This window comes from Carcharodon carcharias, chromosome 10 (genome assembly GCF_017639515.1).
Source record: "Carcharodon carcharias isolate sCarCar2 chromosome 10, sCarCar2.pri, whole genome shotgun sequence".
In the NCBI taxonomy this organism is placed as follows: Eukaryota; Metazoa; Chordata; class Chondrichthyes; order Lamniformes; family Lamnidae; genus Carcharodon; species Carcharodon carcharias.
The window spans coordinates 158346911-158360782 of NC_054476.1; the positions used below are offsets into that span (position 1 = coordinate 158346911).

The 13872-nt window shown below is 41.1% G+C and overlaps 1 protein-coding gene across 1 annotated transcript in view; it reads right to left on the bottom strand.

Moving 5' to 3' along the window:
* LOC121282907 (nuclear pore membrane glycoprotein 210-like) overlaps positions 1-13872 on the bottom strand; it is a 235299-nt gene that overhangs the window by 93149 nt on the left and 128278 nt on the right. The window contains exons 7-9 of the mRNA XM_041196717.1: positions 8706-8861; positions 5984-6052; positions 4763-4869 (exon numbers count right to left, since the gene is read on the bottom strand). Coding sequence (XP_041052651.1) covers positions 4763-4869; positions 5984-6052; positions 8706-8861 — 332 coding nt within the window. The remainder of the gene's footprint in view (positions 1-4762; positions 4870-5983; positions 6053-8705; positions 8862-13872) is intronic.

Here is a 13872-nt window from a genome sequence, read left to right on the forward strand (position 1 = left end):
TTTGTCAGCCTTCAGCACCTGGCCTCTTCAGGAGCACAGCATCACCGGTCACAGATGCTGAAGGGATAGGGGACTAGCCCCACCTCAAAAGGTGCTGAGAGCACACGGAGAACGACGGAACTCTGTGACACCTATCCACAACGTTCTGGCAGCCATGGCAAGCACCGAGGTACAGGCATCACTAATGTGTCCAGTGAGCATGAAGCTGGACCATCACTTTAATCTGAAGGTTACACACTGCACAGGGAAGAAGCCCTGGACTGAGACACCTGCCTTTATCTTGTACAGGAACCAAGGTTTCACATCTAAGTGGCAAGAACACTGTGCTTCATAGGCAAGGAGACATTCTTGGGAGTTTATTTACAATGGTAACATTATGTTCAAGTGATTAATACATGTGCCGCCATTGTGCAACTACATCTTCTTAACCTTCCTAACCCTGCCGCTACGTCTTGGTGCTCCCCAGACATCCACAGCAGAGGTAGAGGCAGCCTGCTGACTGTTACGCCCTGTCTGTGATGACCTTAGCGGGTGTCCTCTGGAAGGCTGAGACATGGAGGGCCTCAGCCTGTTTTGGGTGTCCTGCTGTGGGCCAGCTGCACCCTCCTCGGCCTGCTGAGCTGAAGCTGCGGGGGCCACAGGAAGAGGGATTTGGATTGGCCGGACACTCCCGGAGTCACCTGGGTGGATGGTACCAGGGTGTCAAGGTGCTGATCCTCCTCCCAAAGGGTGTCTGCCAGCCCCTGGCTGACTCCTTGAGAAGGGGAAGCTGGAGTGAGATCGAGCTGCCCGGCACCCCTCTTGCATTGACACTGCTGGAGGCCAACTATGGAGTAAATATCATGAAGAGATTAGTGTCTTAAATGTTATTGGAAATTTTTTTTAAAATAGAGTTTAGTGGTGTGTGTGTGTGTGTGTGTCTTAATTGGATTAAAGCAAGCTGGTCTAGAGGCTTTGATGTATAGAAAGAAGTAGGTTTGAAATGGTAATTAGATAAACATGGGCAAGTTTAGAAACATAAGTGTCAAGGGGCAATTTGCATTTTTAAATAAGCCATTCTTGCACCTAGCTAGAAGACGCCAAGCAATGTGTTTTTTTTTTTAGCTTACTAATAAAATTGGTGGGATGAAAGGATGTTATTGTTAGAAGAGATAAAGTTAAAAGCCTAGTGATACAATGGAAATTTACATTCAAAAAGAAAGATACGAATTAAGGAGAAAAGACATGGTGTGTAAGGTAGGGGCATTTTAAGATCCAACAAGTGTGAGAAGCCTTAGCTGCTGTAGGCAAGAACCCAGAGCTGAAAGAACCTCATTTTGAATGCGACTCTCCAGGTTGTGTTTTGCCAGGTGTCTCTTTAAATCTATGGGCGTTACTGTTGCCTTAACGTGAGTGTGACTGAGAGATTAATTCGGGGATTTATGTAGTTACTATAGTAGTAATTTTGTAGACGTATATATACAATCTTTCTTGTATTAATAAATGTTTAATTTAGTTTTATTTTAAAAACCTCTTGAGGCTCAGTGGTCTTATTACTAGTGAATTCAAAGCTTGCATCTCGAAACATACAAATTGCAAAAATGTGTTATGACAGTTGTTTCAAGTTTCCCTCTGGGATCTGAACAACTCAGCCTTCACCATCGGCTGTGACATATCATCAGCGGTAGAGTTTAGCCCATGCAGCAGTGCAGAGCTGATGTCCTGCAGCAAGGTCTCCATGGCGGCTGACATCCTATCAGTGTTGACCTCAATGGATTGGCATGCCAACACTATCACCTCAGACTGAAGGCTGACGGACTCTTCCATTGTGCCTTATAATTTGAGGAGTACAGCGGACATCCCTTCCTGATGTTTCCAAGCTCGCCTTTGCAGCTCCAGCAACTGAGGCATGACTGAGTCCAGAGGCTCCTCATCTGACTCGGACTCAGCAGATTTCTGGCCTCCAACAGTCCTCCAGAAACCTGGGGACTCCCTGGCTCTGCCTTGTGTGGTTCAGACAGTGAGAAGTGCTCACCAGTTTGTGACCCCAAAGCTGCTCTAAAATTAGTTCCCAACGAGGTGTGTGTTTCTGCACTGGTGGAGGGTATGGGTGAGCGCTGTGATGGGTCTTCAATTAGGATTTCATCAGATTCTTCTTCTGAGGTGTCTTCAAGGCCTGAGTCGAGGACCTGGCTTGTGGACCCCCTTGACTGCTCCCACATGTACCTGAAAAAGCGAGAGATAATTAGTATATGGCAGGGGACTAAGGAACAGGGGAACTCGCTCACAGCACGGTTGTCTGATGGATGTTGCACTGCTGGATCCTCACTTGATTGAGCATCACCGAGCTCACCATTAGTACAAGAACAGTCCAGATCATCGTCAGCCAGCTGGATGCCTCTATTTTCAAAATCTGTGAGGACATGATGTCGGGCATTCCTCCACCAGTCTGCAACCTCTCCGTTTGTTGTGTGCCAGCTTGTCCTGCATGAATACAGATGGAAGGAGTGTAAGCAGGACGCCTGCCAGGCCAGATGAGGAGGTTGCCTGGCATATGTGCGTGGTGAGTGGTGCCATGGACGGGATGAGGACACAATCTGCAGGGCAGACGAAGGTGCGTATGAGAGCGTGAATGGTGATGTCCCTTGAACTGGCAGTGAGATCCCTGTGGATGTGTGATGGGTTTGTGAGTTGATAGTGATGAGAAGGATGACTTACCCTGGCGGAACGGAGATCATTCATCCTCTTTCAGCACTGGGTGGCTGTCCTCTTCTTCTGCAAGGCATTGGCGCTGCTTACCGCCTCCCATGCTGGATTTGCCACCTTGCTTGCTGGCCTTCGCCCAGAGCAGGGGTAGAGAATTACACGGCAAGCCTCTACTGCATTCAGTAGGCGCTAGAAAGTGTTGCTAAATTTGGGGGCAGCATGTTTCCTCCGTTTGGCAGCCACGACTTTCCAGCAGCTTTCGATCTCTCAGAGAGTGCTAGCTTTGTGCAGGAGTTGCCCTTTAAATATGGCACCCAGATTTCTGAAAGCTTGAGGTAATGGCTGGGCAAGCGAATCAGAGGCATCCCCACCAGTGATCCGGTGTGTTTCCCGTGAATGCATTATTAATGAAGCAGGATGCGCCAGGAAAGGAACGATATTGCACGAAAACCTGTCATTGCGGCTGGCAGGTAAAAAGACTTTTTTCATGCCCGCTACTGCATTTAGTGAAGATCTGGGATGATTCCGCGCTTTGTTATTAGCTATTTTCTGCTTTCCATTAAACTATGATGTGCAGTCCAATATTCCTTTCAAGATAAATAATGGAAGATTAGAACTAATATAATTATATTGTTAAAACATTACATGTATCTCTTATTTAATGAGTCTCATTGTGATAACTAAATCTTGTCATAAGAAGAATGATCATAGATAAAATTATATTTGATTGTCAGGTTTTTTCCTGCTGAGCACTGAGTTCTTGGTGCGTGGAGCTTCGCCACAAGGAGTAGTTGAGATAAAGACCATTGCATTTTTTAGGGAAAAGGTGGATAACTATTTGCAGATGATGATACAAGTCTATTACATATGAAATATGGCACAGAAATAGGCCTTCAGCTCAACCAGTCCATGCAAGTTGCATTAGTTTTAGACTGTTCTGGCAAACAGCTTTCAAATACATGAGAGACCAAAAGTCCTTCTCAATGTTGTGGCAAAATCTCATATAGTGCATGCACAAGCTGCAAATAATCTGCAGTTACAATCCCCATAGAATCCAAAAACCCTTGAAAAGATATTTGAATTCCCAGTGGCCGACTTAAAGGGATCACACAACACTTCAGGTTTTAGGACTTTTACTGTTACAAATAAACTAAAAGCAACATTGACTAAACATTACTTAGCAGGCAACTAGTACTCTAAACTACAGAAAAGATAGCTTTTTTATTGTTGTCTTTATGCGACCGATAACCCCATACCACATAGATATTTACTTTCTAGGATGCTCTCCACAGGATGAAAACCTTTAAAGGACACAGTCCATAGTCACTCCCAGCTTCCAATGGGTCCACGTCTCTCCATTTCACCAAGCTGTAATGTCAAATGACTGTCGAAAGGTGCTTCGCTTAGTTTTCAGAGAATTCCTGAACTGACTACCAGCAGAGAAGCCTAGTCTGGTGATTTCTCCTCCAAGTCTCGCCAGGGCAAATCTTCCAGTCTTTACATTGCCAAGGGATGCATCTCTTCAACCAGAGACGATCCTACCTCCCGCAATCTGCCTGGGAACTCGCAGAGGACTTGCAGCATCCTCCCCTCTGGTAACCACATTAGCTGCAGCCTTTTGTCTTTCTAAGAGATCTCTCTGTCTCTCTCTATTTATCCAAAACTCAGAGATGAAAGGACGTCCACAGTTAACCCAGCTGCTCCTGCCTTTGTCTCCAGGTGCGAATATTATGCACTTGGCTTTCAGCAAGTTTCAATCTGGGCACCCTCCCACCCCCATGGTAACCAAGCCATCCAGGCTTGTTGCTGGGCAGAACACAAAGCATGAATTAAATTAAATTAAGTTAAATTAAATTCAAATCAAAACACCCTCTTCACGCCTCCATTTTATCTTGAATTAGAAACATTCTCAAAACATAGTCATCTTATAAAACCTCACAAACACTAAATAAATAAATGCTACAAGAAAAGCATTAACATCACCCAAAGATTGAATAGGACTAATGGTTAATATTAGTCAAGAACAAACAGAAACAAGTTCACCAAAGAGACAAAATTGGGTGACCTAATATCTTACATCAGATAAATAAACTTTATTACTGCTTCTGTCGTATACTTCCACTGTAAATTCATACTTTCTTCCTAATTCCAAAACCCATCTATCTCCGGGAAAGACAGAAAAACCTGGATGGATCAACAGGACAAATTTTAGAACAATCTACACACACCAAGCACTATGAATTTGAAAAGCTACACAAAAATCATAAAAACTTCCAGAACAACTGAAAACAGTATACAAAATTTTAAGAGTTTACAATAATACACCATTTGGATATTCTTTGCCCTACACAAGACCAATACTTGAAAACCCAATGACCTCATTACTTATTTTTATGTACCCTTTATTATGTGAGGTGTGCAATTTATGAATCAATCAATTGAATTCATTTTTTTTTAAGTTTGTACTTATTTATATTTTCAAAGTTCATTAAATGATCAATAACCATGACCAAGGCCATGAAATTATACTGCCCAAAACTTCAGATATTTGTATATTAAAACTTCTTTCCATGAGGTTTATCATATGTTAATGTTTCTGTTCAAACAGCAAAGAAATAAAAACAATTGCATATGCTAATAGTTGAAAACTAATTTCAGTTAATGATATAAAGTTTACTGTGGAGTTGGGAAGTACTGGACAACTTTATAGTATCTAATAATGGCATAAAATGTGGTTCTGTAGGCCTGTGGCACAAGGCTAGCATGCATCAATGGCTCTGAAGGTAACCTGTACAGAATTTTTTGGTGGAATCCCTCCTTCTAACCTTCCTAGCTTACTGGTATTGGAAAGCTTTAACTGCAGCATTTTTAGCTGCAGTGCAGAAAATCCAGTGAAACAGTGTCCGGGCTGGACTTCCACTTGCCCATTTGATTTTGGAAAAGTTTCTAGGTCTGCATTGCTTCCCTTTTTGGTGGGTTCCTGGCATGATTGCAACCTGTGCTTGAAATTGCCACTTGTGGATGTGGGGGCGGGGGGGGGGGGGGCGGTAGGGACACAGTAAATGCCCGCTGCTGTAGGGTTAAGACACTGGAGCAGAAAAGCCAAATATCAACAATGCTCTCTAAGCACACCATCAGGACGTATCTCTCCAAATATGCTGACCTCCTCAGCTCCACTGCAACAGCGGCATGTAACAACAGAGAAAATCTCCACTTGATGTTTGCTAATGAACATCTTATTATGTTTATTGAATATTCTGTCCCTATGACATACAAAGGAATTCTGTGCAATACTAACCTAGAAAACCAGCCTCCACAACATATATTGTACAGTTAGGCAGATGAGCAAGTGCTTGCATATGAATGTCTATAATTTAGTTAAAGAGACCATAACTTCTTTCAATACTGACTAACAAATGCAAATATAAAATTGATAGTTACTGTAGTTTCTTAGGAAATTACCGTAGTCCAGATAAAATTAATGTTATTCAATGCATCATTAGTGTAATGGAAATTTTGTTAATAACCTGCCAACCAATAAACTAATATGTGACATTATGGACTAATTATACAATCCCAACTATGCAGTCCTGTGCTTGGCCCCGAGAAAGTTGAGTTTACCCTCTCGCACGAGGTTGGCTCATTGACATAGTGTTAATATGCTCACAGCTAGGAGGGTCAGGAAAGCAGAATTTTTAGTGCCAGCAGCCAATCAAGTGGTGAGAATAGTGATAATAGGATTAGGAGGGCAAAAGGCAGGCAACTGTCTTCCCTAAGGCTCCATTCCAAATAGACACTCGTGTGGCTGCATTGCAACACAGGATTGTCTGTGACATCTTTTGATTATCTGCTCCTATCACTGCTTGCTTGTCCCTACAACCACACCACCCCCCTCCACTTCTCTTCTCCCCACCCCCCCGCAACCTTAAATTTCACCGATCTCCTTGAAAAGAAAAATCAGTTCTGTTGAAGGGTCATGAGGACTCGAAACGTCAACTCTTTTCTTCTCCGCCGATGCTGCCAGACCTGCTGAGTTTTTCCAGGTAATTCTGTTTTTGTTACAGGATTCCAGGTACTTTGTGGGGAGGCTAAAAGCAAAAAAACTACGGATGCTGGAAATCCAAAACAAAAATGAAAATACCTGGAAAAACTCAGGAGGTCTGACAGCATCTGCGGAGAAGAACAGTTGAAGAGTCATACAGACTCGAAACGTTAACTGTATTCCTCTCTGCAGATGCTGTCAGACCTGCTGAGTTTTTCCAGGTATTTTTAGTTTTGTTTTTGTTGTGGGGAGGCTACCTAATTTCAATTTTGTTCCAACACTTTGTTGATGTGCAGTCTCCCAGTGTCATTTGTGATGGCCTGTCATTTTGGGCCAATTTCAGTGCCTCAAACATACTGCAGGCCTTAAGCCTAAATTACTGGTAATATTGGTGGAGTGGTCTTAATGCACTTGCTTATTTCCACTCCATACCACCACTGAATATTTCTTCTGGAATGATGATGTATAAATAAAATAGATGGCTGCCAGTGAGAATCAAGTCAGCAACTAAATGGGGAATGTATGATATTCCCATGGTTGGAAGCTTGCAGTTCAAACTGTTTGTAACACTGTTAGAACTGCAAGAATTAAATATTGCCTTCTAATAATTGGTTTTCTATTATTTGCTCCCTACACACTCCTCGGTATTTCTTTCTGGTTTAAGTTCAAATTGTATTCCAGGACTTCCACAAATTATTAAAGCTGAATCTTCAGTGCAGCACCAAAATATTCTGTATTGTCAGCTACTGCTGGGTAAGCCTATCTATTCAGATGTACATTTAACATTCAGTGGCATTATTCGAAGAAGAGCTAGAAGTTCCTGCTTTTTCCTGGTCAACATTCTTCTATCAATCAACACAACCAACAACAGAATAACTGGTTATATATTTCACTACTTCTTGTGGTATATTGGTGTGCTCAAATTAGCTGCCATATTTCCTCACATATTGACCGTGACTGTACACCAACAGTAATTGGTGTGAAGTGCCTTATTGCCACATGTTTCAGAGACATGTTGAGGCACTATATAAATACTTACTTTTCTCTTTTGCCCATATTGTCAATCTACTGTATGAACAAACTTATGAAAAAATTCCTCAGCAACCAAAGATAAATTACTATCTTGACTTATATAATAAACACCAGTATGATTTTTAAGCAGGTACAGAGCAAATTCGTATTCTTGCATTGATTTAATTGGTCTAAGAGAAGTGAAAAAGAAAAATAGGAAAGAAACAAAATTAAAACAAGGCAATAAAAAAGGCTTAGAAAATTGTCCTTTCTTAGAAAAGAAAAAGCATCCTAAGTTGACATCTTTTTGGGAGTACTGTACCTGCGCAAATGATTATAAAAGTAGCCACAAATTTTCTACAAATATGCATTCTGGACTCATAATCCAGAAAATAACTTCTGACCCTAAAATTACAGCAACATTTTCAAAATGATAGTTTTTTTTGTGAGCCTATGGATCCTTTATTTGAAATTAGCTATTAAAAAAGTTGTATTTTCACTACAAAGTCAAGAATAAGTCAGGAACAGGAATTTCTGTTAGTTTGTCAAATCATTAATATTTGTGAAAAATAGAATATTTTCTTGCAAGATCATTCTATCAGGAAACCCTATGGATAGATCAAGTTAATGTTGGTCAGGTTTTGGCGACCATGCAGCAACTTATTTTCCAGGCATCATTTTAGCATAGACCTTTAAATTTAAATTGTAATTGATTCAATTACACATTAAACATAAAATATCACCTTTTGCCTTCACAAGTTGTAATATAAAAAATCTATTCAACAAAAAGCCACATCAACAGCATATGTTTTGTAATATCATACCAAAGCCTTTTGATGAACTGAAAGTCACATGGATCCTTTTCATTTTAGTGGTTCTAAAATATGTAATATATTAATCATATAGTTGGAAATAAGTTGGTCTGGGCAATACTACAATAGAAAGGAGGTATATAGAAAAAGGATACTCTTATACATAAGAACTAAGCTAGTCTGCCCCATCTGAAGTGCTGTAACAACGCAGGAGTCTGAATCCAGTTCTGCAACTCTTGTGTTCTCGTTATTGGAGTTCACTTGATCATCTTGTAATTCCAATCTGTACTGTTCTGATGGCATCTCAATCTCTGCAAGAGAGTATTATGAATGTGGAACATTTCAAATCATATTAATTGAATGAGTGAATGTGCAGTTTTAATAGCTTCTCAAAGTTGTACAAGACATGTATCATTGCAGTGGTTTCATTAACAATTCCAGCTGAACTTAATGGCCAATGATTTATTTCCACCAAATTATTTTTATTAAGCTTTTTTATTCAGTTTAATATTTTAAATTTCAATAACTTTTTCTATCATTTTTTCCTCAGGATGTGGGCGATGTTGAGAAGTCTGCGTCTACCACCTATCCCTAGTTACCCTGAGATAACATTGGTGTACTGTCTTCTTGATGCAGCAATTGTTTGTACAGAAGAAACCACTTTAAATGGCATTAAAAGTCAAAAGTGTAGTATGGAATTATGGCCTACCAGATAGGTTCCCTTCCCTGATGATTAATGAACCTGTTGGGTTTTTAATGACAATCCAGCAACTTCCACAATCACTTTCGGGTGCAAATCGACAAATTATGAACATATGAACAAGGAGCAGTAGGCCATTCAGCCCCTTGAGCCTGCTCTGCCATTTGGTAATTGCTGATCTGATAGTAACCTCAAATCTGCATCCCGCCTACCCCCAATAATCTATCATCCCCTTGCTTACCAAAAATCTATCCACCTCTGCCTTAAAAATATTCAAAGAATCTGCTTCCACCGCCTTTTCAGGAAGAGAGTTCCAAAGACTTGTGACCCTCAGAAAAAAATTTTGCCTCACTTCCGTTTCAAAAGGGCGACCCCTTATTTTTAAACAGCGACCCCTTGTTCTAGATTCTCCCACAAGAGGAAACATCCTCTCCACATCCACCCTGTCAAGACCCCTTATATGTTTCAATCAAATCACCTCTTACTTTTCTAAACTCCAGTGGATACAAGCCTAACCTGTCCAACCTTTCCTCATAAGAAAACCCACCCATTCCAGGTATTAGTCTGGTAAACCTTCTCTGAACTGCTTCCAACACATTTACATCCTTCCTTAAATAAGATGGCCAATACAGTCCACAATACTCCAGATGTGGTCTCACTAGTGCTCTGTATAACTGAAACATAACCTACCTACTTTTGTTTTAAATTCCGCTCGCAAGAAGTGATAACATTCTATTAGCTTTCCTAATTGCTGTACCTGCATACTAGCCTTTTGTGATTCATGCACTAAGACACCCAGATCCCTCTGCATCTCAGAGCTCTGAAATCTCTCACCATTTAGATAATATGCTTCTCTTTTATTCTTCCTGCCAAAATGGACAATTTCACATTTTCCCACATCATACTCCATTTGCCAGACCTTTACCCACTCACTTAACCTATCTGTATCTTTTTGTAGCCTCCTTATTTGCTCTTCACAACTTACTTTTCTACCTAACTTTGTGTCATCAGTAAATTTGGCAACCATCCCATCCATCCCTTCATCCAAATCAATTATATAAAGGGTAAACAGTTGAGATCCCAGCACTGATCTCTGTGACACACCACTTGTTACATCTTGCCAACCTGAAAAAGACCCATTTATGCCAACTCTCTGCTTCCTGTTGGCCAGTCAATCTTTTATCCAGGCCAATGTTACCCCCTATACCATAAGCTTTTATTTTCCACAATAACCTTTGATGTGGCACTTTATCAAATGCCTTCTGGAAATCTAAGCACAGTACATCCACCAGTTCTCCTTTATCCATAACACATTACTTACTCAAAGAACTCCAATTAGTTGGTTAAACATTATTCCCCTTTCACAAAAACATGTTGAATCTGCCTGATTGCCTTGAACTTATCCAAGTGCCCTGTCAGAGCTTCTTTAATAGCTTCTAACATTTTCCCTATGACAGCTAACTGGCCTGTAGTTTTCTGCTTTCTGTCTCCCTCCTTTTTTGAATAATGGAGTTACATTTACTATCTTCCAATCTAATGGGACCTACCCTGAATCTAGGGAGTTTTGGAAAATTAAAACTAATGCGACAACTATCTCACTAGCCACTTCTTTTAAAGACCCTAGGATGAAGTCCATCAGGACCCAGCATTTGTCAGCCCACAGCTCCGACAACTGAATCAGTACTACTTCTCTGGTGATTGTAATTTTCCCGAGTTTCTCCCTCCCATCCATTTCCTGATTTATAACTGCTTCTGGGATGTTACTCGTATCCTCTATCATGAAGACTGCTGCGAATTAAATGTTCAATTCAGCTGCCATTTCTTTGTTTTCCATTATCAATTCTCCAGGCTCACTTTCTATTGGGCCTACGCTCACTTTGTTAACTTGTTTCTTTTTTAAATAATTATAGAAACTGTTAGTCTGTTTTTATATTTCTGGCTAGTTTTCTCTCTCACTCTATTTTTTCCCTCCTTATTAATCTTTTAGCCATCCTTTGCTGTTCCTTATATTCTGTTCAATCTTCTGACCTTCCCCCTATCTTTGCACAATTATATGCTTTTTAAAAAAGTGTGATACTATCCATCCCTTGGACATTTTCTTACTCGTTGGAATGTATCTATTCTGTGTATTCTGAAGTGTCTCCTTAAATGTTTGCCACTACATCTCTATTGACCTATCCCTTAATTTGCCAATTCACTATTTATTGATTTCAATTTCTCAACTTGCACAATGGGATTTGAACTGGTAACCCTGTGCTGTTAATCCAATAGTATACATTAACCAGGAGACTACTATGCCCACCAAAATAAATTTTATGAATGCCTGCTAGCTCCTGTAGCAAACATGGTGACAGTAATGGTACCTGTCGCATTGTGATTCATTTTGGGAAAATGCCTGACCACATTGTCCAGGGCCATTAGGTATTGCTCTGCCTCCTCAGATGCTCCTTTCAACAAAATTAATTCAACCCACGACAAAATTTACATGTTCACAACACTTTCAAGGGTTACAAACAGAATACATTGTCACTCATGGGCGAGACTAGGCTTGTCAGGCCATCATTAGATAGACTCTGCATCCCACAGCTGCTCGCCAATTATCCTTTGTGTATTACATCATTTCTAATCTTTGTGCTATATGTAGCTGCACTGTGAATACAGTTCAAGAATAATAATTCAATTGCTATTATCAACTACTTTGAAAAGGCACAGAAACAGTCAGTGGATACTTTGGGAACATTCTGTTTCAGGATGCTGGTTATCAACTGGGATAAGAGTGTGATTTTTTAATATTCTTTCATGGGATGTGGGTGTTGCTGGCTATGTCAGTATTTATTGCCCATCCCTAATTGCTCTTGAGGTGGTGGTGGTGGTGAGCTGCCTTCTTGAGCTGCTGCAGTCCACGTGGTGTAGGTACATCCACAGTGCTGTTAGGGAGGGAGTTCCAGAATTTTGGCTCAGCAACAGTGAAGGAACAGCAATATATTTCCAAGTCATGGTGGTGAGTGGCTTGGAGGGAGGGAAACTTCCAGGTAGTGGTTTTCCAGTGTCTGCTGCCTTTGTCCTTCTAGATTGTAGCGGTCACGGGTTTGGATAGTGCTGTTTAAGGAGCCTTGCTGAGTTCTTGCAATGCATCTTGTAGACGGTACACGTTGCTGCCACCGTGTCGGTGGTGGAGGGAGTGAACGTTTGTGAATGGGGTGCCAATCAAGTGGGCTGCTTTGTCCTGGACGGTGCCAAGATTCTTGAGTGTTGTTGAAGCTGCACTCATCAAGGCAAGTGGAGAGTATTCCATCACATTCCTGACTTGTGCCTTGTAGGTGGTGGACAGGCTTTGGGGAGTCAGGAGATGAGTTACTTGCCACAGGGTTCCTAGCCTCTGAGTTACTATTGTAGACAGTATTTATATGGATAGTGCAGTTCAGTTTCTGGTCAATGGTAACCCCCAGGATGTTGATAGTGGAGAATTCAGCGATGATAACACCACTGAATGTCAAGGGGCCATGGTTAGATTTTCTCTTGCTGGAGATGATCGTTGCCTGGCACTTCTGTGGAGTGAATGTTATTTGCCACTTATCAGCCCAAACCTGGATATTGTCCAGGTCTTGTTGCATTTGGTCATGCAATCCCTCAGTATCTGAGGAATCGCGAATGGTGCTGAACATTGTGCAATCATCAGCAAACATCCTCACTTCTGACCTTATGATGGAAGGAAGGCCATTGATGAAGTAGCTAAAGATGGTTGGGCCTAGGACACTACCCTGAGGAACTCCTGCAATGATGTCCTGGAACTGAGTTGATCGACCTCCATCAACTGTAACCATCTTTCTTTGTGCTATGTATGACTCCAACCAGCAGAGAGTTTTCCCCAATTCCCACTGACTCCAGTTTTGCTAGGGCTCCTTGATGCCACACTCGTTGAAATGCTGCCTTGATGTCAAGGGCAGTCACTCTCACCTGACCTTTGAAGTTCAGCTCTTTTGTCCATGTTTGAAACAAGGCTGTAATGAGGTCAGGAGCTGAGTGAGCAGGTTATTGCTAAGCAAATGCCACTTGATAGTACTTATGATGACCCTTTCCATCAATTTATTGATGATCAAGAGAAGACTCGAGAGAGAGAGATCAACATGGAAGTAATGACAATCTGTTTATGGTTATGGTGTGTCATGGTAAGAAGATTGTGATAGGTAAAGCAAGTTCTGAAGGCTCAGCAGGTGCCAAATGGATCCCAGCTGGGAAAAGACTGGGGGGAATTTTAACTTGAACGATCTAGTGGACTTGGCAGCAGGTGGTGGTTAAAAACACTAACAGCTTCAAGCTACCCAACTTCCGCATTTAATTACAGGCTGTTCAGCTGTATGTGAAAACCCCTCGGGAGAATTAGTATGGCTGGCCTGGTAGTGAACACATCTGCCTCTAAATTTCCGGTATCATGGAATATAGAGATATAGTTAGGTGGAATGTAAATATGAGGTATATTTCATATATAATTTGGACCTTATGCTTTAGGATTGAATAAATGGTTACAATTTGTTAATGGGCAGAAAAGGGCTAAAAGTTTTTTTTATACATTTTGCACACACAGGGACAACTCTGAATTTAATTAAAGACAGATGAAGTGC